Below are 26,608 nucleotides of genomic sequence, written 5' to 3'. Positions count from 1 at the left end.
GTAAAACTACCAAAAAAGAAAAGACTACCATCGGACTAGTGTCGATAGAGTAGGTTATCGTAAATGTTGAATTCGAAAGCACCGTAGAATATTATGATCCTAATAGTTAAAGGTTTAACCAAATTAGTATCCAACAATTTTAGAACTTTTTGATCAATGGTTGAGCCTTTAACACAATGCCCAAGGAAGGCGTGAAAAGGTTTGGGTACAACTGTATCATCTATCTTGGGACACACAAGATAATGGGTTTTGAACGCTCTATGTTTACCATAACCCATTCAAGATCCTTTTCGAGTGTTAAAATATTGCTTGTACATTCCCAGAGCAATAGCTAATGACGTTGCCGAAGACCATACCGATTCTCAACTTTGGACGGTCTTGGGGTCTCATCCCTCACTCAAGTTTTACTGAGTTCTTGGAACTCTCGAACTCTAGATGTCGAAATACTGGAGAGTACCGATGGTGGCGAATGATCATGATAAGTACAAGAGTATTTGCAGCCAGGAACACCAAGCTTGCCATCCAAAGCTGTAGGAAGACATTCTTGCCTTTGAATTCAAGCATATACCCCCACATCAACCAATGGATTTGAGCTCCCATCCACACAAAAAAGCAACATATGCCTTCCCATTTAAGCTTCATACTGCTCCATGGTAGAATTAGAGGCAACAAGCAAAAGAACCACACAAAGTATTGTGCCGTAATTACCTATAAAAGAAACAATTGCGTGAAGTTCAGGGAAGTGATTTTTGAAGCAGCTAAACTTTTAAGAGAAATGATACTTACAGTCGTGAGTATGCAAGCATCGTGCAGTTGCTTTGAAAAAGGTGAATAAATATGAGACCCACATGAAAAAAAATTATTTTTTTAATACTGGACCCTACTCTTTTTCAAAGCGACTGCACAGCGTTTACGCATTCCACGACTGTATGTAGCATTACTCAACTTTTAAACGGTAGAAGTACGAGTTTACAAAAGCTAAAAAACTGCATCGGTATAGATAAGTCGCAATCAGCAACTTTATGGTGATTATATACTCGTAATATATATTTAAAAAATAATAATTAATTGAGGTCTGTGGACTCGATTCAATTCAAAAGTTATAGAAAATAAGAGGAAGTATCACAAGGTTCCGCAAGAATAAACATGCAGTTGGAAATTAACATACCTTATTAAATGCTACGAAGGCCACAGTCTGCACAAAAAAACAGAATGGGAAGTCCTGTGCAAAGCAGGAAATGAGAACCAGCTGTACTACGAACTGAGGCAAGAAAGAGATGAGCTTTTCCAGGACGGAAATCTCATTTTCATATTGGAGATATATATGATAGAAATAGACAGAAAAGTTGTGTCTAGGATCTGTACGAGTAAGATGGTACAACAGTGCCTCATGTAAGAACGCCCACCCATACAAGTAGAAGAAAAGACCAGTGAAAGAGAAGAAAACAATTGCAGATACCAGTCCAAACATAACTCTCTGCCTAGTAAATATTTTCGTCAATACATTCTGCATATTGCAGTGATAAGTCACATCAGTACTGCTTTGGGTTGTCTTTCCATGACCAGCAGTCCAATAACTAAGGAATGGCTTCCGACCAGAATGGAAGAAGTTTGAATCAAGAATCAGGATAATAGGAAGTGCATAGATGATGGGATAAATTCTAAAATGGACAACAAGCCCATACCAAAATGCAGCTTGCAACACATTACCTGTAAACCAGAAACATTGGACCATCAAGAGAGGAGGAAGCAAAAATATAGAACAAGATAGTTAGATTAATATAAAAGGTTCATTTGATTCATTAATCAAACAATGTGCCAAGTAACAATTCAAAGGACTCATATTCAACATTCTGATATAAAGAAAGAGTCCAGGTAAAGATGAAGCTTCCCCACCCCAACCCACGTCCATGCTAACAATGTGTACAAAAGAGGAAAGGAGAGAGAAACAAAAGGGGTAATTGGTAGGGAAGGGAAAGGGAAGATGCCTCTGCTTTTGTTTGTTTGGGTTCTTAAATACAAGAGAAGATAAAGAGTAGCATATTTTAAGTTTATTGACTTTATAGCCTCATACTGTCATACAGCATGCACTTCTGGTTAAGAAATAGAGAAATCAATGGTCTGAAAAGAATGCATCTAAATGATCATCAATCCTATACCTACACTCGAGAACGCGATACGGCATAGGCCGATGTGTTATGTGTTATTGAGACACTTAGCGTGGTAGACTGACTACAATTAGAATCCCAAGAAGCAGTAACATATACATGCATACCTACCTTAGTTTACTAGTTCAAAACCACCAAAATCTTGAAATGCTTCTTGGTGTAATGAAATGGGAAGACAAAAAGGGAGGAGTCTTAGGGGATGTTTGGAAAAGTTTTTTATCTCATCACATCCCATCCCATCTCATCTCATCATAACCCATCTCAATTACTTATCAAACATCATTCAAACACAAACACTTTCAAACTAATCATTACAACTTTTTCAAATTTACAAATAAAAAACAATTCAGCTTTTTCAAATCCCAAAATAAAAATAATATTTTAATTTATAAATATTTTTTATTCAACCTTTTCTCTTTCCTTTCCCAAAACTTTATAAATACTTAATTCAAACTATCTCATTACTATTCACAAATTATCTTACTACTATTCACAAAATTCTCATCCTATCTCATTCTCCAAGCATCTCCTTGGTGTTTTTTAAGGAGCTTGTTTCTTAAAATTGAAAATTTACTTATTCAAATATATTTTTGGTGGCAAACTGATAGGTAAGTGGTCTGTATCCACTTTTGAGCAGTCAATAGACTCTATACAAATAAATTTAAATGATTGAAGATTCTCACATCTTTATAGTAAAAGTTACAATGCTATCTACTGAAAAAGTTAGTATGAATATAGATATATACCATTCATAAGACAGATAATGATCCACAAAATCACAGCACAAACAATGGGCTCGCAGTTCCCACGAGTTCCAATAGTGAAGGTAAATGGATTGAGGAGCCATATCATCACAGAATAGGTGCATAGATTCTCAGGTACCCTGCGTAGCTTCAAAATAGATCGGATAAACAAGCCCACAAGCAAGTCTGCAAATGACCATAAGCATATGGTTTCGTGAAAAAGCCCTTTCACCCTAGTCTTCATTTTGTAACACAAGGAGAGGGGAAAGTCAAAGTAATACCATATCAACAAGCAGAACAACAAAAAGAGAAAACAGAACTGATTAAAATCTATGAAAATGGGACATGTAGGGAAAATACTTGAAACAACCAAAGGTATACAAAAAATACAATATGCCAACCACTTACATAAAAACTTAAACTACAGAAATGTGTGCTAAGGAACATATATTATGGAGGCAAAATGTCCCATACCAGAAGCTGAAAAGAGAAATTTCCCCCATGAGCGATGAATGATTGTATTTGGAATAAGTAGAAATGCGAGCAAAGGAGAGTAACGATATGTTGTTCTTTTGTATGGGGAATCTCCTGAAGCCATTAAAGAAGCAGCATCAGAAAAGACGACGTAATCAACATCTGTGTATCTAACCTCCATATGACTATCTTGCCATTCTCCATAGAGAATAAGAATGACACGAAAAATTGCGGAGAATAGAAGCAGTGCACGAATGTTTACTGAAGTCATTGCTGAGAGGAAACAAATATAGAAGTCATTTAGCTCAAGAATTATGTATGAAGTCTAATAATATGCAAGCGATAAATATGAGAAGAAAATCCATACCATACTTGGTAATTAAGTGCCCAATGGCAATCAACTGCCAAGTAGGTGTATGGTCTTTAATCCATCCATTATATTGGCTTACCTTTTAGCCAACAGGGGTTCTACCAGACCCAAAAAAGTTGGGTTAAGACACAAACCTAATAAAAACGCTCTTAGAAACCCAAGCCGACCCAACTGAATACAGAAATGTGCAGACAGTTCGGGTCAGAAGTCTGTGTCCAAGTTGGGTTTTAGCTTCACAGTTTTATATTAAGATATAATGAAAAGAGGCCAACTTAAATTTTTTTTTTCAGCTCAAGTAAAATGCCAATCAATTCGAACCAAAGAAAAGTATCTAAACATTAAATGTACATTGTTGCAGCCTTGCAGGCACAGCTTGTATGTAGAAGCAAACACGTAAAAATAGGATGCTAGCTCAATGAATTTTCTGCTACATGAAATATAGTTCACCAAAACTTAAGACTCCATCTACTGAAACATGCTCATTTTTTGGTTCTGCAAATATCTGCTCAACTTCATTAGGTTCATCTTCATCTACTTTGAGAGTGCAATAATAGAAGTAGCAATTACACTAGTAGCATAGCCCCTACACTACATCCACTTTATTCTTTTTTGTTACCTCAATCAAGTTGTTAGAGGTAAGGGTGAAATGAATATGAACAATCCTTAATTAGCACTCAGGTCCTGATGTTTGGGAATCTCTCAAATAGCCCCTACACTACATCCACTTTATTCTTTTTTGTTACCTCAATCAAGTTGTTAGAGGTAAGGGTGAAATCAATATGAACAATCCTTAATTAGCACTCAGGTCCTGATGTTTGGGAATCTCTCAAATCATCTCCCAAGTTAGTGGTTGGTTTGTTTGAGTCAACATCAACTGAAGTTGAAGAAGAATGCATTTAATATGTAAAAGACAAATAATTACAATGACACAAAAATAAAACAAAAAACTACAATTGTCAATTACACAACAGTTAGTTTGCAGCATGACAAACATCACAAGTCTAAGGGCATGTTTGGACACTTGGAATATCTCAAAACTTTGTGAAAAATAGTGAAATAGTTTGAGTGAAGATGTTTTATTGAGTTTTGGGAACGGAGAAAGAAAATTTTAAATAAAAATATTATAAACTTAAAAAATTGTTTGAATAAATTTTTTTAATATTATTTTTATTTTAAAGTTTGTAAAATTATATTGATTTTTGTGTTTGAATAATGAAGAGAATGATTAGCTGAAAAAAACTAAAAATTTGAAATTGAAAAGTGTTTTGTGTTTAAGTGATGTTTGGAAATGAAATTATGAGAATTTTTGAGAATTCTGAGAATTTTCAGTGTTCCAACATGCCTAAAATCTAGATTTTAGTTCACTCATCTTTCCCCAATTTACATAAAAATCGTTACAACAAAATCACAACATATTCTATGAACAATAATCTAATTTTAAAATGTTTCCATGCAAAACAGAAAACCACAATTACACAAGGCTACTTTGCAGCCTGTCAAACATCACAAGTCTAAGACTCTAAAACCTATATTCTAGTTCACTCATATTTCTACAATTTACATCAAAACAACATATTCAATGAACAAGAATCTAATTTTTAAGTTTTTTCATCCAAAAAAGTACACTAAGCCGAACAGTGTAAAATAGCTCTCGGGTTACTGCTCATGATCACAAAAATTTGCTCCAAAAATTTCAAAATACCTGTAGATACATAGGTAAACAAGTTAAATATCAAATAATAACAGACTCAAATGTCTGTTATTATTTTGATAGGTAAACAAAGTTTTTCTTTAAAACTTTGCTCTTATGGGTGGGGGCCATTGTTTGTAACGGACTCGATGTCCATGACTTTTTACAATAAGTTATAAACTCTAGTTACATATTTCTCATGTATACTTCATGTGTACTTGGGCTTTGCTTATTCTTATGAATAAAATTTCTTGATTACCGATAAAAAAAATCAAATAATAGGCAAAACTATATATCAAAATTAACATGCTTAAGGGAAACCGAACCTCCTGTATGTGACTGGTTATGGGACACCAACGGGAAATCAACAACGCGAGAGAGAGATGGTGTTGGGGCGATGTGATCACCAGCATAAAGGGGGAGAGATTCGACTGAACAGAGAGATGAGCGTGTGTGTGTGTGTGAGAGAGAGAGAGAGATGAGTGACACAAGAAGTGACAAGTCTGAGAGACGATAAAGAGAGTTGGGACGGCCAAACCAAACGGAGGCCGGCTGAGGGAGAGCTGCGTGTGACTGCAAGAGGTTTGAGAGATGAGAGAGAGATTGCGTGACAGACGACAGGAGGAGAGAAGAAATGAAGAAGACAGGAGAGGGGACTCGAGCCCTAACCCAAAACGACACCATTTGGTGCATTAAACCAAACATCGTTATTTTTATTATTATCTTTTCTAACATATAGTTATAAAACGGCATCATTTAACCAACTTAAGTTAAACAGAGTCGTTTTATATAAGAATAAAATAAAAAAATATAAATATATTATTTCAATCAATTCACAATTAAAACCCTAATCAAACAAACCAATGTCAATTTCTGTTTATTTGGACCGTTGGCCAACTGGAACACCCACTCACATTTTTACAATCATTCCTTCCTCTGACCACAACATTATAAACAAGAGCCCCTCCAGTCGTCAACCAATCATCAAATCACTCAACTACAAATCCCAACATAAAAAAGAGGGACAACCTAAACATCCAGTAGTAGGGCTATAAATGAATCAGTTTGTTCGATAGCTCACTCGGTACTCGTCTGATTAAACTCGAATTAAACTCGATTCGTGTAAAAAAAAAAACTCACCCATGAAAGTAGATACTCGCTCGATTGGTAAATGACACATACTCGACAAAACTCGACTCAACTCGATTCGGCTAAGGCTCGTTAAGGCCCGCTCATTTATGCTTAAGTCGACTCTTTAGCTCGATTCGATTAAAACTATATGTTCATAAATATATACATACACCTATATATATACATATATATATGTGTATGTATTAGCTAATAATATAAGCATAACACTTTTATAATTAAATATGTAACCTAATTACTTATATCTATATATTAAATATACTTCATAGCTATATTATATAATTTGTACAATAATTAGTCGATAAGATTTAATGATTTCATATGCTGGTACGTGGAAACCACATATGAAATAACTAAATGCTATCATATTATGTGTATGTATTAATATTATATATAGGCATATAATATATTGTTATTATGGATAAATATCAACTAGTTAAATATTAATTATTTATAAATTTTTAAAATTGCATAATTCAATAGAGGTTCTACTTTTTAGTTATACAAATTCAATATTAGATTTTTAATTTTTTAATTTATCTAATTTATTAATTATTAAATCTTATTCAAAATAATAATAATAATTAATTCGAGCTCGGTTCGACTCAAACTCGTTTGTGAAACATGCTCGAGTTAAGAGTTTAGCTTATCGAATCGAACTCAAACAAAAAATAAATAAAAATCTCAAGCTCTTGGACTCGGTCACTCGAGTATTTTGAGTTGAACCGAGCTCAGCAAACCAAAGACCGGCTCGGCTAGGGTCGACATCCTATTACCAGTAGGCACAAATACGAGAGCCACGAAACTAAACGATAGTTACTAGGCTATAGCTCGAGCGTACCTTACCCAATCTCGAAGCGGCGGTCGGTCAGATTTGAGGGCGTGGCGGCGTTGTTTATTGACGTTCGGGACGTTCGGTGACATTGAAACCAACATCAAAACCGAGTTCGAGATCGTGAGGAAACACACGGCGGGAGATTAAAATAGAACGGAGTGGGAGAGGGGAAAGCCCAGACGGAAGAGAGAGTGACCAAGGCAGACGAGAGGCCCCACGCTGGCTCTGGTGGCCTTGGTGGCCTTTCTCGTCGCTGCGGTCAGCCTACCACAGAGACACAGTGAGACGCCGGCACAGAGAGAGAGAGCGCGCGAGAGTGATATTGCAAGAGATACACGGATAGAGAGATAAAATGAGAGCACGAGAGATATGGATGGAGGACTTACCTGCGTGGCGTGGAGTTGCAACCGGCGACGGGAAAGACAGAGATGGCGGGGGGAAAATAAACGCAGAAGTGATGGAGGTGCAAGGCGACGGCCTGGTCTGGAGGGCAGCGGCTTGGCAACACAGAGAGAGAGGGAGGGAGAGTCGGGGAGGGGGGAGGGCAACCTGGGCAGGAGACAAGAAGTTTTCGGTCTGTGGGAAGAAGGGGGAGAAAAAAAAATAGTGCTTCTGTGGGCTTGGGCTGGGCCCAATTGGCCGGTCAGTAAAGTACAGTAATTGAAGATTAATTTGTCTAGTTCGATTTTAAAATTTTTTTATAATCGTATCAGTATACATAAGTTTTAAAAATTTAAGAATTTAAGAATTGATATGATACCGATTCATCGCCTTCACTATTAAAGGGCTTTGTTATCCAGCCGCCTCACTACATACTTGTTAAAGGAAAATAATAAATCAAAAATCAAAATAGGTGAATAGTGTATAGATGATGAGTATAATTTTTCTAAAACTTTAGTAAGTGATTGACTCATATCTACCATTTTATGCTAGATTAATTTTATGTTATAAAATTCAAATGTTATATTAAGAATTATAAGATTAATATATGTTATATTAAGATTTATAAGATTAATTTTATATTATATTAATTTTATGTTATAAGATTAATAGACATGAATAATAAGATTTTAAAATTTCATATTATATTAATTAACAATTTAGTATATAATATATAAAAATTATATATTAAAAATTATATATAATATAAAAAAATCATATAAAAATAGTTTATATATAATATAAAAAATTAAAAATAATATATATGTACCAGTCGATACCCCGGTTTCCCCATTTTTTTACAGCACTAACAGCAATTAATTCTGATTTGATTCTATTAAGATCATGTTTATAACACTCGATGTTGCATATATGCACAAATCCAGTATAGTTCTCACAAATCTTCATTTATTTCCCTATTTAGTCACGTATTCCATCAGTTTCGGGACCATCCATATAATAATTCTCTCAATAATCAGTTGGAGGCTTAGATGGATGTTGAGCAACTTGAGTTTGGCTAAAGAGTTGCGAAAGATTCTATGCCGTCGTTGGTCCTGTTGTCCATTTCCCAGATTGACTTCTAAAGCTGCTAATAATATATTGTATTAAGGCATCTCACTGCTTTCCATTAAAATTTAAATTACTGAACTAGTTGGCATGATTATCTCGAGTTTGTTTCAGCCCAAGCTCAGAAAAATGTTAGCATTCCAAGCTAGCTTGAGTGGAGTTGCAACAACTGCTTTGATGGCTGCCGCTAGGCTTGTTTGTTTCTCTTCTTTATCTTTAGCTCCAACTGAGAAACACATGCAAGAAGTATGTTTTGGAACTCCAAAGGTAATTTATTCACTACAGAAAATTAGAATATAAAAATAAAACAAAATGGCGATCCTTTAATAACTAGCAGGGTCTGCAATCTTAGGCCTTGGGTGCAAGCCCGGCTTTGATTGCCTGAATGGTGGCAATTGTGGCAACGTCAATCTCAAAAGACTTTGCCAATATCCCATCATCAAAGCCAATGGTGAATTTTCTTCCTCGTATGCTTAGTTTCAATATCTTATCAAAACAGAGTATAACCTGCATGTTTTATATCTTTTCGGTTTTAGGCATTATGCAGGAAGTCGCTACTTGTGATTACACAGAAGCCATCATCATCTTCAATTGCATTGCACATGATCATGCCAAATGAGAAAAAAAAAAAATAACTATACTTGATGCTCAAGCATCGGGTCATGATACTCTCCTCACTTGAACTTCATGGATGCAGAAAATGTTTATAGCATGGAAAATTGAGTGAAGGAACCTTCTTATTCGTTTCTTGACAACAAACATATGGGGAATCTAAATCTGTACCATCTTAAAATTCTTAAATGTAATGATTTCTAAGCAGGAACTAGCAAGATCTATCTATGTCCATAAGAGTTGTTAAGTTGTGATTTCACAGATGCAAAAACAGAAGGAACCGCAGATCAAAATCACTTCCAATCGACAAAAGGCTGACAAGATGGAAATTGGAAAATGCCAGTGTGATTACCTAAACTTCTGGTCCATTGGATATGCCCTAAAGTAGACTAAAAAGTTGTACAGGCCACTTGCGTTTCCTACTGGCATTTCTTTGTAGAACCTGCTGGTAAAACCAGTCTCAAACCACAAGACAACCCCGTAACATGATGTTGTCCAGGATTCCAAATTATTTGAGATGCTGCTAGAACTACCAAAATATGGTTCCATCGCAGCCTCGCAGTGAAATCCACATCATCCCATTTCATTGTTGCCAAGTCAAATGTCTGAAGCCAAAAAGAACAAGGTGCATATTATCATAAACTACTCAAAATCAGAAATTTGCTTTTCTGTGCTACTCAAAACCAGATTCATACATCAAAACACTGAGCTAATATTTTATGGCATCTATTTTAGGTATATTACATTTATCGAAGAGAAAAAATAGATCCACTAATTTGAATTCTGTCCCACAAAGAGAAAAGAGAATCAGGAAATATGTTCTGTAAATATCCCTGAATTAGTATCCTTCAAAACTCTTACATTATTTTTTTCATAGGTAAAATAAAATTAAAAATTAAAAAAACTCTTACATTATTAAATACAATCACTGAATTAGTTACCTTTTTCTGGGAGGTTGCAACGATTCACTAAATATGTAGCAATCATCAGCATGCCAATTAGCATTGAAAAACTCAATGTTCAAAGGTCTTCTCGGTCACTTGGGCATTATGCAAACACCTATCATCACTGAGCCTCTCCAGGTGTAGATCAAAGATGAGCCAATACAGAGAAGAATTGACTTAGACTGAGCCTCTCCAGATGGGAATCAAAGACGAGCCAAAACAAAGAAGAATTGACTTAGCAATAAATTGGCCTTTGATTTATTTCTTCATACATGGGTTGCATCCAAGAAAGTTTTAAATCAAATCGGAAGAAAGAAACCATGTCTCGATTCTACAGGCAATCATTATCAAATTGAATGTAAGGGATGTGGGCTATCTTTAACCACTCACTTCCTTGATCTTTCTTGCAGCATTCTTCCAGCAGAGGACATTTAAAGATATAAAGTTCCAAGAGTGAGGGAGGCAGACCATTCTTTGGAAATGACACGAACTTCTCGCACTTGACAATACAAAGTTTCAAGAGTGAGGGAGGCAAGCCATTCTCTGGAAAGGATGTGAGCTTTTCACACTGTCCTATTTCAAGTTCTTCAAGTGAGACGAGGTTTCGAAAGCCCTCAGAGGACAGGTATTCTAGATTCAGAAAGTGTGAGATGTTGAGCCTTCTTAGAGTGGCAGGCAACTTCATATTTGGAAAGGACACCAGGTGCGAACATCCACTACAAATTTGAAGTAGTTCAAGAGAAGTAAGCTTGTGCAATCCCCACTCAAACAAGCCCTGGGTGATGTTGAGATGAGAGATTTTGAGTGATGTTAGGTTGGTGGGAAAACCTTCTTTGGGAAATGATACAACTGGACATTTCAATATTTCCAATTCTTGAAGAGAGACTAAGTTGTGTATACAGTTGGGCACAGCTTGCATTTTCTCATTGTTGGAAATCTTAAGCACTCTTAGGTTGGCAGGGAGCAACTCTCCGTCTGTGAAGAAATCAAGAGTTGGGCAATTACTAATGTCAATCCGATCTAGATAACTGAGATTTTGTATGCCTGTGGGTAAGGATTTAAGGTTTTCACAATTCAAGATGACAATGCATTCAAGAAACAAGCAATGATGCAACCCCTTTGCTATTGATTGTAGCTTTGGACAATTGTAAACAAGCAATTGTCTAAGTGTTGCTGGTAACACTCCGCTTGATGTTAAGGATTCAAGGGATGGACATCCCCAAATGTCCAAGTTCTCAAGAAGAGATGTGCTGCTGCTACAACTATTGGTATCATTATCCTCTAACAAAATCCGCATATTCTTGCAATTGTCTATTTTAAGTTGCTTTAGAGTTGGAGGTAGTTGGCCTTTTGCAAAGCAAGTCAAAATATCACATCCATTAAGATAAATATACTCCAGACACCTGTAGTGGTACATCATTGTCTTTGGTAAAGATTCCAGGGCTTTGCAATTATATATCTCTATCTCTCTGAGTGTGGATGGAATCCCCGGCTGTAGCTGCTCTTCTACTTCATTTGCTACCAAAGAAACTAGTTTTGGACAGCCATCAATCTTCAAAACACGAAGACATGGGAGAGGTGGTAGGGATCCCACATCATTTGACCACAAACATGTCAGCTCCTCACAATCTGAGATGGTTAAGTTTTCTACAGTTTTCAGCCCATCATTATTAAATCCTTCTATTCGACCGGTGAATTCTGAAATTGTAGAAAGAGACTCGAAATAGAGTGAGTTGAAGTCAACCTTTCCTCCATACACCATCATCCCTTTCCATCTCTCAATTGTTAATTCACAAAGCTCTGGAAAGCTTGAAATTGAAACAACCAACTGTCCACAACCATATATCATAACTTTGTTTAGCAAAGGAAGGTGGTTTGGTAACTTCTCCAGTAGCCTGGGACAACTTCCAAGTAAGAGCTCACGTAATTTTGGAAATTCTTCGCAAGGAATCCAGTTCTCCCATTCCTTCATATCTTTGAAATGCAAAGTCTCCAAGGATCTAAAAGGTTGGGAGGAGCCATCCCCACAAAACTCAGGACCAACCTTCTTCACACTTGCCATGCCTCCAATCAAAAGGACTTTGAGTGATGGCAGTTGTCCGATTGCTGGCAATGATGTGCACTTTTCACAATTTTCAATTATCAAGATCACCATATCAGGAAATAAAGGACATCTTAACCAAGTTGGAAATTCTATACCCCCGTAGCACTCGATAGTGAGCTCTTTCAAATTGTTGTGAGGTTGTAGCATATTGAGTACCTCTAATTCTCGTGATTCATCAATGTCTTCACTCCATTCCAACGACAACCCACTAAGATTGGGTTTACCAATCAAATTCGCCTCCCTTGCATCCCATGGTTCAGTCACATTCTCCAATCCTGAAATACAAAGAGTACCTTGAAGATTTGACAAAGGCCCTAGCTCCTTTATCCCAGAACAACTGCCTTCTCCCACAATTAGATTAGACAATGTTCGAAGACATGTTAATTTACATATTTTTGGAGACATTCCTTCCAATGAGTATGTATCTAGAATATTGAGGTGGCGCAGGTTGACAAGGTTCTCAAATGTTAAAGGTAATCTCTTCAGATAAGTACATTTCTCCAATATCAATGTTTGTAAGTTGTAGAGAGTAGTATTGATTCGGGCAAGCTTGTGATTGGAGTGTAAGAAAGGTCAATGTACCGTAGATGCTTCAAATCTCCAATTTTATCTGATATCTCTGTTATGCAATACCCATTCAAAGAGAGCACTCTTAACCATCATGATTTTGGTAAGAACTGAAGAGGAACATGAAAAGTCAAATAACAGTATCCAGGATATGGTAGCATAAGAGGTAAGAAGGTACGTAAATATTTGAATTTAGAAAAAACCTCAAACTTTTTATTACCATCGTAAAGGCCACCCAAATAAGATGAATGGCGAGCCTTTCCAGAAATATTCTCTTGGTTACCACTACAAACTCTATCTTCCATTCTAAAGCATGTATCCCCTGCAACCGATTGAGCCAAATCACTGATGAGGTCATGCATCAGAAATCGCGATTTATCCATGCTTGATTGTTGGAAAAATGACCTTGACAATAGATTGCGAAAATACTCCATACCCAATTCTTCCATTTCCTTTTCCTCTTGTTGTGACTGAATCAAACCTTCTGCCATCCATAATAGAACCAACTGTTTCTCCTCAAATTCATAGTCCTTGGGGAATATAGAACAATATGCAAAGCACCTCTTTAAATGTGAGGGGAGATTGTGATAGCTTAACATAAGAGCTGGAACAATTCCACTTCTCTCCTCTGGTATATCCCATATCTTACTGTTCATTACTTTTTTCCATTCATCGCGGTTTTGGCAACTCTTGAACTACCTGATCTACTAGAGTGTCGTTAGCAACTTGTGGAACTTCAATGATTGGTAGTTCAACACCAGTTGGTACTTGAGGGGTGTTGTAAACAATAACCAATCTATCACTTGAAGTGGAAGGTTGAGATTCTGAATGATCATTCTCAGGAACTATGTTCCTGGTTTGATCGCTCCCACTGATCAAGTCATTCTCAAGAAACTTTGCATTTCTTGATTCCACAATCCTAGTACTGTGAGATGGACAATAAAATCTATAACCTTTAGACCTTTCAGCATATCCAATGAAATACCCACTAATGGTCCTTGGGTCTAGTTTATTCTCTTGTGGATTATAAATTCTCACCTCAGACGGGCATCCCCAAACGCGCATATGTCGCAAACTCGGTTTCCAACCTTTCCATAATTCAAATGACGTTTTAGAAACAGCCTTGGTTGGAACTCGGTTTAATATATACACTGTCGTCTTAAGTGTTTCAGCCCACAATGATTTAGGAAGATTGGAGCTGCTAAGCATACTCCGCACCATGTCCAATAATGTTCGGTTTCTTCTTTCTGCTACACCATTCTGATCCGGTGAACCAGGCATGGTGTATTGGGCAACAATCCCATGCTCTTGAAGAAACTTTGCAAATGGCCCAGGTGCTTGTCCATTCTCAATGTATCTACCATAATATTCTCCACCTCTATCTGATCTCACGATCTTAATTTGTTTACCGCATTGTTTCTCTACTTCAGCCTTAAAGATTTTAAATGCATCTAATGCTTCGTTCTTGTTATGAAGCATGTAGAGATACATATATCGTGAGTAATCATCTATAAAAGAGATGAAGTATTTCTGACCATATGAGTCCATGTCTGGACTTCATATATCAGTATGTATGATCTCTAATATGTCTGAACTCCTATTGGCACCTTTCTTTGACTTGTTGGTCTGCTTTCCCTTTATGCAGTCCACACAAGTCTCAAAATCAGTAAAATCCAGAGTATTAAGTACCCCTTCATTTACTAATCTTTTAATCCTATCTATGGAGATATGGCCTAATCTCCAGTGCCATAATTTAGAAAAATCCTCATTAATAACACATTTTTTAGTGCTAGTGTGAACATGCATTGAATCATAAGTGATATTGTTTTGTAAATTAATGCAGTAAAGACCATCAGACAAAGTACCATTCCCAACACAATCAGATTTATAAAATAAACTGAATGATGAATTTGAAAAATTAAAGGAATATTCAAAAGGTACTAGTCTAGAAACTGAAATCAAGTTTCTAGAAAAACTTGAAACATAAAAGGTCTTCTCCAACTTTAAAACAAAACCACTAGATAAAATTAAATAGCAAGTTCCAACAGCTTTCACATGCGAGCCCATCTTGTTTCCTGATAATATGCTTCGCTCACTTCCCACTAGCTTCTTTAGGTTTTGCAAACCCTGCAAGTAATTCGAAATGTGGATTGTTGATCCAGAATCAATCCACCATGTGTTAATATTGACATTAACCATATTAGATTCATAACAAACAAGTGAAGTCGAATTACCTTTGTCTGCAAGCCATTTCTGGAATTTGGCGCATTCCTTCTTCATGTGTCCCTTCTTTTTACAGAAGAAATACTTGGAATCTTTCTTAATACCACATTGGGGAGGTATTTTGCCTTTTCCCTTCAGTTTGGCTTGATATTTGCCCTTTCCATGCGTTGCCAGCATTGCACTTTCACCCTGTTCCATCATCAGTCTCCCTTCCTCTTGAACACACATGGTCATGAGTTCATTAATTGACCATTTATCCTTATGTGTGTTGTAAGAGATTTTGAAGGGTCCATATTGATGCGGGAGTGTGTTCAGGATGTAGTGCACTAGGAAGGACTCCGACATTTCAATCTCGAGTTTCTTCAATTGAGCCACATTGTCCCTCATTTGCATGATGTGCTCACGCACACCTTTCACACTGGTGAGTCTTAGGGATGAGAACTTCATAATTAGGGTGCTTGCTAGTGCCTTGTCTGAAGTGACAAATTGTTCATCAATGGCTTTTAGAAAGTCTCGGACCTTTTCATGCTGATCGACAGAACCACGAATACCAGCTGATATTCTAGTCTTAATGAACATCATGCTTAGGCGATTAGATCGCTCCCATCGCTCATATAGTGCGATGTCTGCTGCATTACTGGTATCAGTTACAGCTGGTGGTTCGTCTTTCCTAATAGTATAATCTATGTCCATCCACCCTAAATGAAGAAGAACTCTCTCCTTCCAGACCTTATAATTATCTCCCTTAAGTTCAGGGATATCATAACGAATATCAGAGAAATTTGTAGGTTGTGAAACTGCATATAGATTACATGTTTATGTTAAAATTGAGGCCTAAATAAATATTCATGTTTTACCAATGTAAATCATGCCTAAAAATTGAATCTAATGACATAAAATTGCCTGTGGGCTAAATTTTTAATACCAGTAGATCCAATTAATCTATATGATAGAATTTTATCAATATAATTACTTAATTCATAATTCTAAAGGGTATATTATGAATTTGATGTGTATTTTATCTTAGACTTTTATGATAAAACTATCAAATTATTTATTTCATTCATAATTCCTGTGGGTAATTTATGAATAACTTGATATTTTATCCTAATTAATAATATAAATATAATAAAAATTCCTGTGGAATAAAATTTATTATATTTATGTATAATTAATTACAATTAATGTCTAATATTCTTTATGTGATCCTAATCAATCATTATAATTTTACTTAATTAAATATGCTGTGGCTATTCTCTAATTAACATAAAACTATATGGATCACTAGACATTTAAATTGCATAAGACTAGCTTAATATTATGAATTACATAATTTTAACTAATACTCACATGTTATAACTATGCACAAAAGATTCATAATATAAGCATAAATATTGCACAATCTAGATTATAATATTATGCATAACATTTAATCTCATGCTCTAAACTATATACTCATCAAAAATTGCATGTAAAAAGTAAAAAATTAATCAATTCTTGCAAACTAAATATGAGCATAATAAACAAATATCCTCATTGCATATAATTAAAAATAAAAAAATAAATAAAAAATTATAAGCACAAAGGGCATAGACCCAAAAACCCACTATTCAAGCCATTAAAAATGGGAAATTTTTTTTTTTTTACTGCACCAAGTAAACGAAATGTTGTTTTTCTAGAAGGAAAAAACGACGTGTCGTTTTGCCCAATTTCTTAAAACACAGACAGCCTCTAAACGACATGTCGTTTTACTGAAACTCAAACGACATGTCGTTTATCATCAGGCTTGATAAACGACTACCGAATAAAATGACATGTCGTTTTCATCAATTGAAAAACGACGTGTCGTTTTTGTCATTACACACTGAACGGGCTCCGAAACAAAACGACATGTCGTTTTCATTAAATTGAAAACGACGTGTCGTTTAGCCGAACCGAATGAAACAAAAAGCTGCTGAAAACAACATGTCGTTTTCAACAAGCCTGAAAACGACATGTCGTTCGTGTCGTCTTCTACCTCCAGACACAGCGCGATTTTCACATTTTACAGTGTTTTTCACGTCAAAAAACATGTTTTTAATCACAAAAAGCTTAGAAAAAATATTTCTTTATGATTTCTAAACTTCTTTCAAATAAAAAACGTCCAAAAAATAAAACCCAAAAAATTTTTTCAAGTCACGGCCAAAAACAGAGGAACTCGGGTTTTTGAATTTAAACATCAAGACAGAGGATTTCAATGCTCTGATACCAACTGTTAGACTTAAATAAAATTCTCTAATGCGGAATAACACTTTAGAAATGAGAATTAAAGGGTTTAATGCCAAGAAATCTTACCTCCAGCCATTAATGCAATTCACTATAAAAGTTTCGGTTCTCACTGTGTTTGGCTCTTCCAAACTCTTCTCTACTCTATTTAGATGGTGTATTACCGAAAAGAATTGAGTGAGTGAGTTTGGGGACCAAACACATATATTTATAGCCGAAATCCCCATCAAATTTCAGGTTTACGTGTCCCACGTGATCCTATTTTCATGGGATCAGTTTAAATTGATGGAGAAGTGTTTGACCACTTAAAGGACTCTTAAGATGATAGACTCCCACTCACGAACGTCTTCATGAGCAAGAATCGGTCAATATGAGAATCGGTCAACAATCGTAACAACATCAAAATCTTCAGAAACACAAGCCCATGCTTTCAGATCAAAAAAGCTCCACACTTTATGATCATTGTATATAAGCTTGGCAAGTGTCGTCTTTCCCATGCCCCCCATCCCAACTATAGGAATCACGCGAACTTTAGTTAAGGTATCATCACCAAATTTCTCACTCAACAATAATTGAAGTATGGAATCTACATCTTTCTCCCTACCGTAAACGTGATCTTCAGTCACCACAGAAGTTGAAGGCGGTATCTCTTTTCTTTTGTTTGACCTCACGTCTACACTTTCGTTTAATTTCAGTTGGTCTTTTTGCGAAACAAGATCATTAAACCGAGCAGTGATTTTTGTTATGTTTGACCTCAGCCTAATGTTGATCTTAACAACACTTGGAGTCAAACCGGTAAAACAAGCAGAGGCAAGCTTCCTTACCTTAAGAGTGCTAGTTGGACTTTTACCCATCAATTTGCGTCGCAAAACTTCCGTCGCAAACTCATCGAGTATATCCTCCACATCATAGGCCAAGTCTCTAAGATCATCCAGCCACTCTTTCACTGCCCCCTCAGTAAGTTGCTTCTCCTCTGCATCATCAAGCACCTTCCGGATTCTTGACAACGTTTTGCTCCACTTGTCCAGCTCTATTCGAAGTCCCTCTCGTCGTGCAAATTTCAGCAACTCCGGAGACGCTAATCGGTCAAACAACACTTGAAGGAACGCAGCAAGAAATATCTCCCCCAATGCCATTATACTCTTCAAAGAACTGATTATTCAAGAAATAATGCAATGATTAGCCAAAGAGTCTAGAGAAGAACTGGTTTGTCGTCAGTCATTGCAAGAATCCGAAATTATTTCGAGGAAAGTGGGTTTTACTCGTGGGGGTCTGGCTGGCTTGACTTTTCCATCCATGCCTTGTTTTCTTTTTGTGATTGTACTACCACTTGACCCCGCCATTCTCATCAATTTTAGGCGGCTGCAAGAGCACTCTCAATACATTATTCGTCCTATTCTTTAAAATAAATCATTAAAATCTATATTTTTATTTTACAGATCAACTGTTATAATATATCATTCGTCAATTTATCTATTTTTTTATATTATTTAAATATTATATTTTTTAAATATATTTTATTCATTTTAAATTAAATAAAATATAGATAAATAAATAAATAAAAAGTAGAGAAAGAAATTAATTAAATATTTATAATATTTCATAAATATAAAAATGATACTGTAGAAAACTAAATATTAATTATAAAATACATAATCTATTAAATGGTCTATATTAAATTATTTCCTTCAAGTTTTACAAAAACATAGATTGTACGCTTATTTCACTCTATTGAATTCTAATGTTTTTATAATTTGCGGTCGTCTTAATATTCAATTATTCATCCTGTGGAAACCACCGTTAACCAAACGTAAACCAATGCCTCACCGACACGTGGCCTGAAGTCCACCGTTTTGCAAGAAAAATACAGCATTGAGAACCCACTCCCAGTCCGATCGTTGAAACATTTTATCTCATCTTTATAATTTTTTAAAATTTTTATATAAAATAATTTAATTTTTTTAAATTTTAAAAAAATAATATTTTATTTAACTTTTATCTCGATTCATCCCATCTCTACTCACTATTCAAACGATATTTTTATTTTTTATTTTTAGGGGCTCTATGTAGTTACTCCTTAAATGTCATGAAATAATAAAATTATGGAGAACAATAGAATGATGAATACAACAAAACTCAATGATCCAAAACCAATCCACAAAGGCTGCCAGCCAATATGGGAATTGGAAAATGACAGTTTTCTGATCCATCGCATATGTCCTAACGTAGACTAAATAGTTGAACAGGCCACTTGAGTCTCCTACCATCGGGACCAAATCCAGCAATTTCTAAGGAAATGTCAATGCTGCGATGTTCAGCAGCTGCACGAGCGATGCTGATGCGCAAATGAATTTTTGAAGCAGGACAGGCATCAGTGCCCACTGCTGCCAATCTGTCACCAATCAGTTTTTCTGACGCAATGGCAATTGGCTCCCGGAAGGTAAGGATTGTTTGTGACCAATGCGTTTTTGGTGTGTATGGGGATGTGGACAACACGCCTGGCATTTCTTTGCAGAACCTGCTAGTAAAACCAGTCTCAAACCACAAGACAACCCCATAACATAATGTTGTCAAGGATTCCAAATCATCTGTGATGCTACCACCAGAACTACCAAAACATGGTTCCAGCACAGCACTTGCAGTGAAATCCACTTCATCCGGTTTCATTGTTGCCAAGTCAAATGTCTGAAGCCAAAAAAAAAAAATGCATACCATCATAAACTACTCAAAACTAGATTTTGCTTTCTGTGCTGCTCAAAACCAGATTCGTACATCAAACACTGAGCTTATATACTATGTGCCTATGGCATCTATGTAAGTATTTTACAATTATTTGAGAAAATAATAGATCCAGCAATTTCAATATGTTCCACAAAGGGAAAAAAGAATTCAGGAAAAAGTTTTTCTAAACCTCACTGAATTAGTATGCTTGAAGACTCTTATATTACTAAAGACAATTCTTCTGGGATTTGAACGGCATAGCAGTAAAATGATACATATAGTTAGCATTTCTATGGCCAAAAGTTTCCAATCAGAAAATTAGACAGTTTATTGGAGTAGCTTAAAACCAGGAACAAGAATTGATAGCAGCAAAACCAATTTTGTCATGAAGAATAGTGCAATAAGTTTGGGGAGCTTTGAGGATACATGATAAGCCGGCTCCCAAAAAAATAGAATCTTTGATAATGTATGCAGATAATTTGAAAGGAACGAGTCATGTAAAATGGACACTAACCTGAAGAACTGCAGAACTAGTCACTATATCATGATTATCCACAATGTCAACTATAGGTGTTTGGGCAGCATCCCCAACAAGCTCCTTGCCGATACAAGACATGTTGAAACCATACACATTTTCCCAAAATGGAAGACTGGTACCACCTCTACCAAATCCTGCAACAAACTACAAAGAAATTGGAGGAGAACTTGATAAGCTCTCGTGAACATGAAATCAAGATTTTCATAGGAAAGTGCAATATGCATAGCACTCACAATAGTTGCAGTGTCAGGGAGGATAGCACCTCCAGGCTTCAACCATCGGTCCCGGGCAAAGAGAACCGAGCTAAGCATTGACTCATAAAGTAGGCAGTACCCCATCCATTCACTCACTAACACATCAACACTTTGAGGCTGGACTTGTAAAGATATATCAAGTTCTTCAACCATACCTCGAACCACTTCTATTACCTCTGTGGGTTGATTAAAACCTTCGTTTGGGATTTTACTCTGCCAAAGGCCATTGTCCAATGCAATCTGCAAACAAAATAAACAAAAGGAAGGCAAACTCCATGAGAGGAAATACAAAGGTGATTCTAACTAATATTGAACAAAGGAAAAAAATTTACCTGAGTTGCAACAGCAGCCATCTTCTCACTTGCTTCAATTGCAATTACCCTTGAAGCTCCAGCTTGAGCAGCAAATAGACTGGTAAAAGAAAAAGAAATAGGAAGGAAAAAAAAGAGAAAGAATAAGATAATCAATACTAGTAGAAAGGGAGACATATGGGCTAGTGACTTTATATGATGGACAAAGATGGCTCTCACACATATAAGTAAAAGTAAATCTTTATTAATAGAAAAAGATATAGTCCAAGTACAAAGGAAGTATACACAAAATACGCCTAATTACCACCAAGCACTAATGATGGATACAAGCAAATTATGAAAACTATCCTCACTACAAATAATGACCGAAGCCCAGGAAAATAATGTGTTAAAAAAGAATCTCTTCAACTTGTCCAGGGAATGCTCCCGGTCTTCAAAACACCTATTATTTCTCTCCATCCACAAACACCACAAAATACAATGAAGGATCATTTTCCACACAAAGACGATGTGTGCATTACCCCTGATACTTGTCTAGCATTTAAAAATATCCATAACTCTTCCAAGCATAACCCAAGTCACACCGGCCCAGTTAAGGATCTCATCCCACAAAAACCTAGCCACCTCACAATGTAACAATAGACGATCATGGATTCCCCATTTTTCTTACACAAGAAGCACCAACCCATAATGATGAAACCACGTTTCCTCAAATTGTCAGTGGTGAGGATTCTCCCAAAGGCCGCAGTCCAAGCAAAGAAAACAATCTTGGGAGGAACCTTACATTTCCATATACTCTTCTAGGGAAAGTAATGGCTCTCACACATTCTTAGTAAATGTAACTTTCCAACCCATAATGATGAGACCACGTTTCCTCAAATTGTCAGTGGTGAGGATTCTCCCAAGGGACGCAGTCTAAGCAAAGAAAGCAATCTTGGGAGGAACCTTACATTTCCATATACTCTTCTAGGGAAAGTAATGGCTCTCACACATTCTTAGTAAATGTAACTTTTTTTCTCTTCCACTAATCGTAAATGACTCACTTAGTCCAATGCTTCAACCATCGATGGAGCATGGCAATAGTATCAGCTGACAAGGTTAACGGCATCTGCCAATAAACTCAGCAATGTTATGTTGTTTAAAACAAAAGCCCTCATTCCATGAGAAGGCTCAAAGGCTCTATGGTTAAGAGAGGAGAGACAAGTGTACAAAAGTTTTCTATTGAGTGGCCAATTCGCAAGGGAGAAACAACACTATTGAGATGCTTTCAGTTGATAAAGAAACATGAACTATAGCCTCCCATCACATCAGGCTAATGTTTCATAAGGAGCACTTCCTTCCACCAATTATCACAAGACATTCACATGATCATGCGCAGGTATATACAAAATTGTTTTGCATTTACACATAATAAATCAACTAATGATGATCCAGGATGTTCAGAATCTTCAGATAACCTAAAATGATATAATGAGTAATATGAAATATGGCCATGGGCCATGAATTCAAAACTGTAGTGCTTCAGCACTTTTATCAATGGTCTCAGCTGCATCAGCCCCAAGTAATGGAATAATTTGTAATGCAAATAAAAAAAAAAAAACAGCTTAGAATTTGCTGAAGACAAACCATATTTGACATCTCACCTTAGTATGCCAGTCCCACAACCTACATCCATAACAACAGCATTCTTCAAAAGAGAGGGGTTTTTCAAGATGACTTGTCTATAAGCATCCGTTCTTACCTGCAATAACATTTACATATGTGTTAGCATTGCAGGCAACTTTTTACCTAGCAAGCTTTTTTCCAAGCAAAAATTGATACAAATGAACTTCACTCCTCCTAACATAACAGATGGAGTAAGAACCTTATCACTTATCATCTCTCTGTGGATGCCAAATGAACTGTAGGCCCCAAAATAATTATCATTCACATTCTTGATTTCTTTCAGCTTTCCACCAGTTGAGCCAGCGTGTTCTATTGAACTCACACCATTTTTGTCATTGGAAGCAGAAACAACTTTCACTCCACTTTTGTCACAGGTATCAGTATGATCATCATCAATAGAAATATCTTCATAATTCTTCAAGTCCCTTATCAGTTCCTCTTTGTCAATTGGTGCGGCATAGTCATCTTCACCTTCTTCATCTTCACCAAAATTATACAATAGTGAGTCATCTTTCATGAAAGGTTTTAGGTATCTTTCGTCATCCAAAAGTGGATTAATGGCTTCAATGTTGACTGTCTCGTGTAAATGATTCTGTAGATCTTGGTTTGACTGGCAGGCAACACCGCAATTCCAACATCTATGTTCTGCCACCTGGTACACAAAAGAATCGATGGGCGATAAGAACATCTCAGACCACAACTTTTAACATGCACAAAGTTATCAACCTTTAAAACTTGCACTCAAATCCTCAGACTCCCATATGCAAATCTATTTATTCACGTGTGCGTATAAACATATAGTTGGTTCAATATATTTTCAAATTGAAAACTAAAACGGAAAACCCTCAACACAGTTTCTCATCGTTGATTAGCATGAAAATGACCATAACTCTGAGCCACTCGTGAAAACTTGACACAAATATTGCAATTTCTTCTTCTTTTTCCCCGCTTGTTCCACTCCAGTTTCTCAACATCCAAACAGAGAGTACGAAGAACAGAAAAACACGTTATCTGCATGCTGAGGACACGCAAGAGATTGCAGGATACACTTTTGTAATAATTTCCACTAGACTGGGCAAAACACAACTACTTGGCTTCATTCAACCTGGATTTCCCATTCGTAGCTCCTATTTTTTTCTAAACCAGCACTCGATACAAAGCCCATATTTAACCTGACAGGACAAATTTATTCAGACGAATATTTTCTTCCAGTTCCACTTACTTTTCTTTTAATTTCCGCCATTTTATGAGCAAGAAAATATGGCTCAAATCAAATAGTACACTTACCTGAGAGCGGACGTAGTTAATGAGCTTGAACGCACCGTAGAAATCCAAACCCAACCCTGTCCGAATACCCCGAAAATCGAAGTGGTGCGACGAACTGCAGTGATCGAACAGCGCATCGCACGAACCGTACCTGGAGTGGCAGAAAAAGCAAAGGAAATCGGTGTCGGAGCTTTCTCCTTCATCTACATCATCGTTTTCTGCCTCCCAGTCGTCCCAGCCTTCGACATCTTCGTCTTCGCTTTCTTCTTCGAGTTCTTTTTCTACTCCAAACTCGTGGTCCATTAGCTCTATTCTACGAGACTCTTGATCTTGAGGGTCGTTACTGGCCATGGGTGGTGCCGTATGGAGGGACTGGAAACAGAAGACTTGTGCGCTTCAAGCCTTTCAAGTGTTTAAACCCCTGCCCAAAAACCCTACCTAGGGCTGGTCAAGGGAAGAAAACCCACCAAAAGTTATCAAAATAATTAAATTAACAAAAATAATAATAAAACAGCCTAGCCATGATATAGTAATGGGCTATCAGCCTCTGGATGGATTATTCGAAGTCGTTAAGGGATGTTTGGAGAAAAAGTTTTTATCTTTTCTATTTTGTTTCATCTCATTTTGTTTTTAAATATCATTTAAATATAAATAATTTCAAATTAATCATTATATTTTTTTAAGTTTAATTTTTAAAAATTTTAAAACAAAATTAATATTAACAAATTATATTATAATAATATTTTAATTTCATCATATTTTTTTTTCAACTTTTTCTTTTTCATTTTCTAAAACTCAATAAATATTTTTTCTTTCTCATATTCCAAAACACAACAACTAACCTCATTTGTTTTGGCAAATAAAATAAAATGAGTTAAGATTAAAATTGAAAATTAAAAAAAATATTGTCATAATATATTTTTTAATATTATTTTTATTTTAAAATTTGTAAAAGTTGATTTTTTTTTTAATTTAAGAATTTTGTAATGATTATATGAGTTATGAAAACAAACGAAATCATTCCTATTCATAAGCCATCTTATTATTATTCATCTCATATTATTTCTCAAACATTTCATAATCGAGAGAAATATGCAACATGATATGCTCTATCCATGGATTTAAAAATAAAATAATTTATTTTATAATATTATTGTTATTTTTACGGAATAGGCATGTAAATACTCTCGATTTATTATTATTATTATTGTCTGAATGATATTAAACACACAAAACACATTAACTCAAGATTGCCATTTAGATTTTATAACTCCATGACCAATATAAAGTATAAACTAACTCGAGAATATTTTGTTTATACAAGTGAAAAGCAAACATGCGGAGTAATGATTAAGGATAGTAGCTCAATTATCCCTATGTTACTCTCGTGTAGTTTGACATATACTAGACCATGGGTTCAAATTCGAATCTAAATTCATCTTAAATTATTAGTATTAATCATTTAAGATTTATTAGATGTGACTGAAATCTAAATTATGATTCAAATCTAAATTTGAAAGAACGCATGATTCTTTTCATTATTTAGGTGTCATTTTTCTGATTCCCTTCCCTTGGAGTAAAACTTAACAACCAGTCTGGATATGTTGTTACTACCTGCTGCAAGTCTTCCACGAGTCGACCATACCCGGCAAAACATTGCTCTTCACTTTGAACTGCCTTAATCACCATCAAAGCATCACCCTCCAAAATAACTTTGCGACACCCTGACTCAAAGCATGCCTCCATAGCTTTCCATAAAGTCAGTCATTTTGCTATGATTGGATTCGAAACCTCACTCTTTTTATCACATACAAAAACTAAGAGCTCTTATTCCCAATCTCTTAATACCGCTCCAATACCAATTTTTTGATTTTTTTTTTTTTCCACTGCAGCATCAAAATTTGCTTTCACTACATATGTGTCAATGTGATGGGATGAAATTCGTGCCCTCCCTAGTAGCTTTTTGCTCATCTTTGAAGTCTTGTGCTTTCCTGTAAGTTTCCATACTTTATAGAGCAGACCTCACAACTAATCTTGGACTAGTGAATCTATTCTCAAAAGAGAGCGGTTCCTCCTAAACTAACTACTGGTTTGTTTTTGCAGATGAAATGAGATTAAAATTAAAAAGTTGAATAAAATATTGTTATAATATATTTTTTAATATTATTTTATTTTAAGATTTAAAAAAATTAAATTGTTTATT

The 26,608-nt window shown here is 35.8% G+C and overlaps 2 protein-coding genes across 11 annotated transcripts; both read right to left on the bottom strand.

Annotated features, from left to right (window-relative positions):
• Positions 1-127: 127 nt before the first annotated feature.
• LOC109012297 (GPI mannosyltransferase 1) lies at positions 128-8,045 on the bottom strand. Of its 8 annotated transcripts, none has more exons than XM_035685425.1 (6): positions 7,816-7,978; positions 7,441-7,693; positions 3,386-3,658; positions 2,915-3,097; positions 1,169-1,710; positions 128-708 (listed from the first exon to the last, which is right to left on the bottom strand). In XM_035685425.1, the coding sequence occupies exons 3-6, from the start codon at positions 3,654-3,656 to the stop codon at positions 394-396; spliced, it is 1,311 nt and encodes a 436-aa protein (XP_035541318.1). In that variant the 5' UTR covers positions 3,657-3,658; positions 7,441-7,693; positions 7,816-7,978; the 3' UTR covers positions 128-393. The 8 variants fall into 8 exon arrangements, with proteins under 8 accessions (XP_035541318.1, XP_018849391.1, XP_018849392.1 ...); XM_018993846.2 differs by having other exon boundaries at positions 2,915-3,149; positions 3,386-3,499; XM_018993847.2 differs by lacking the exon at positions 7,441-7,693 and having other exon boundaries at positions 7,816-8,045.
• A 1,876-nt stretch (positions 8,046-9,921) lies between these two features.
• On the bottom strand, positions 9,922-24,900 carry LOC109012298 (probable protein arginine N-methyltransferase 3). 3 transcript variants are annotated; one of them, XM_018993849.2, is made up of 7 exons: positions 24,427-24,863; positions 23,339-23,791; positions 23,118-23,215; positions 21,496-21,574; positions 21,143-21,403; positions 20,886-21,053; positions 9,922-10,152 (listed from the first exon to the last, which is right to left on the bottom strand). In XM_018993849.2, exons 1-7 carry the CDS (start codon positions 24,754-24,756, stop codon positions 9,967-9,969), a joined length of 1,575 nt encoding a protein of 524 aa, XP_018849394.1. In that variant the 5' UTR covers positions 24,757-24,863; the 3' UTR covers positions 9,922-9,966. The 3 variants fall into 3 exon arrangements, 2 of the variants coding, with proteins under 2 accessions (XP_018849394.1, XP_018849393.1); XM_018993848.2 differs by lacking the exon at positions 9,922-10,152 and adding an exon at positions 19,675-20,335 and having other exon boundaries at positions 24,427-24,900; XR_004798324.1 differs by lacking the exons at positions 20,886-21,053; positions 21,143-21,403; positions 21,496-21,574; ... (1 more) ...; positions 23,339-23,791; positions 24,427-24,863 and adding an exon at positions 10,489-13,020 and having other exon boundaries at positions 10,085-10,152.
• Between the last annotated feature and the right edge of the window lie 1,708 nt (positions 24,901-26,608).

Source organism: Juglans regia, chromosome 14 (genome assembly GCF_001411555.2).
Source record: "Juglans regia cultivar Chandler chromosome 14, Walnut 2.0, whole genome shotgun sequence".
Taxonomy (NCBI): Eukaryota; Viridiplantae; Streptophyta; class Magnoliopsida; order Fagales; family Juglandaceae; genus Juglans; species Juglans regia.
This window is presented reverse-complemented; position numbering and strand designations above follow the sequence as displayed.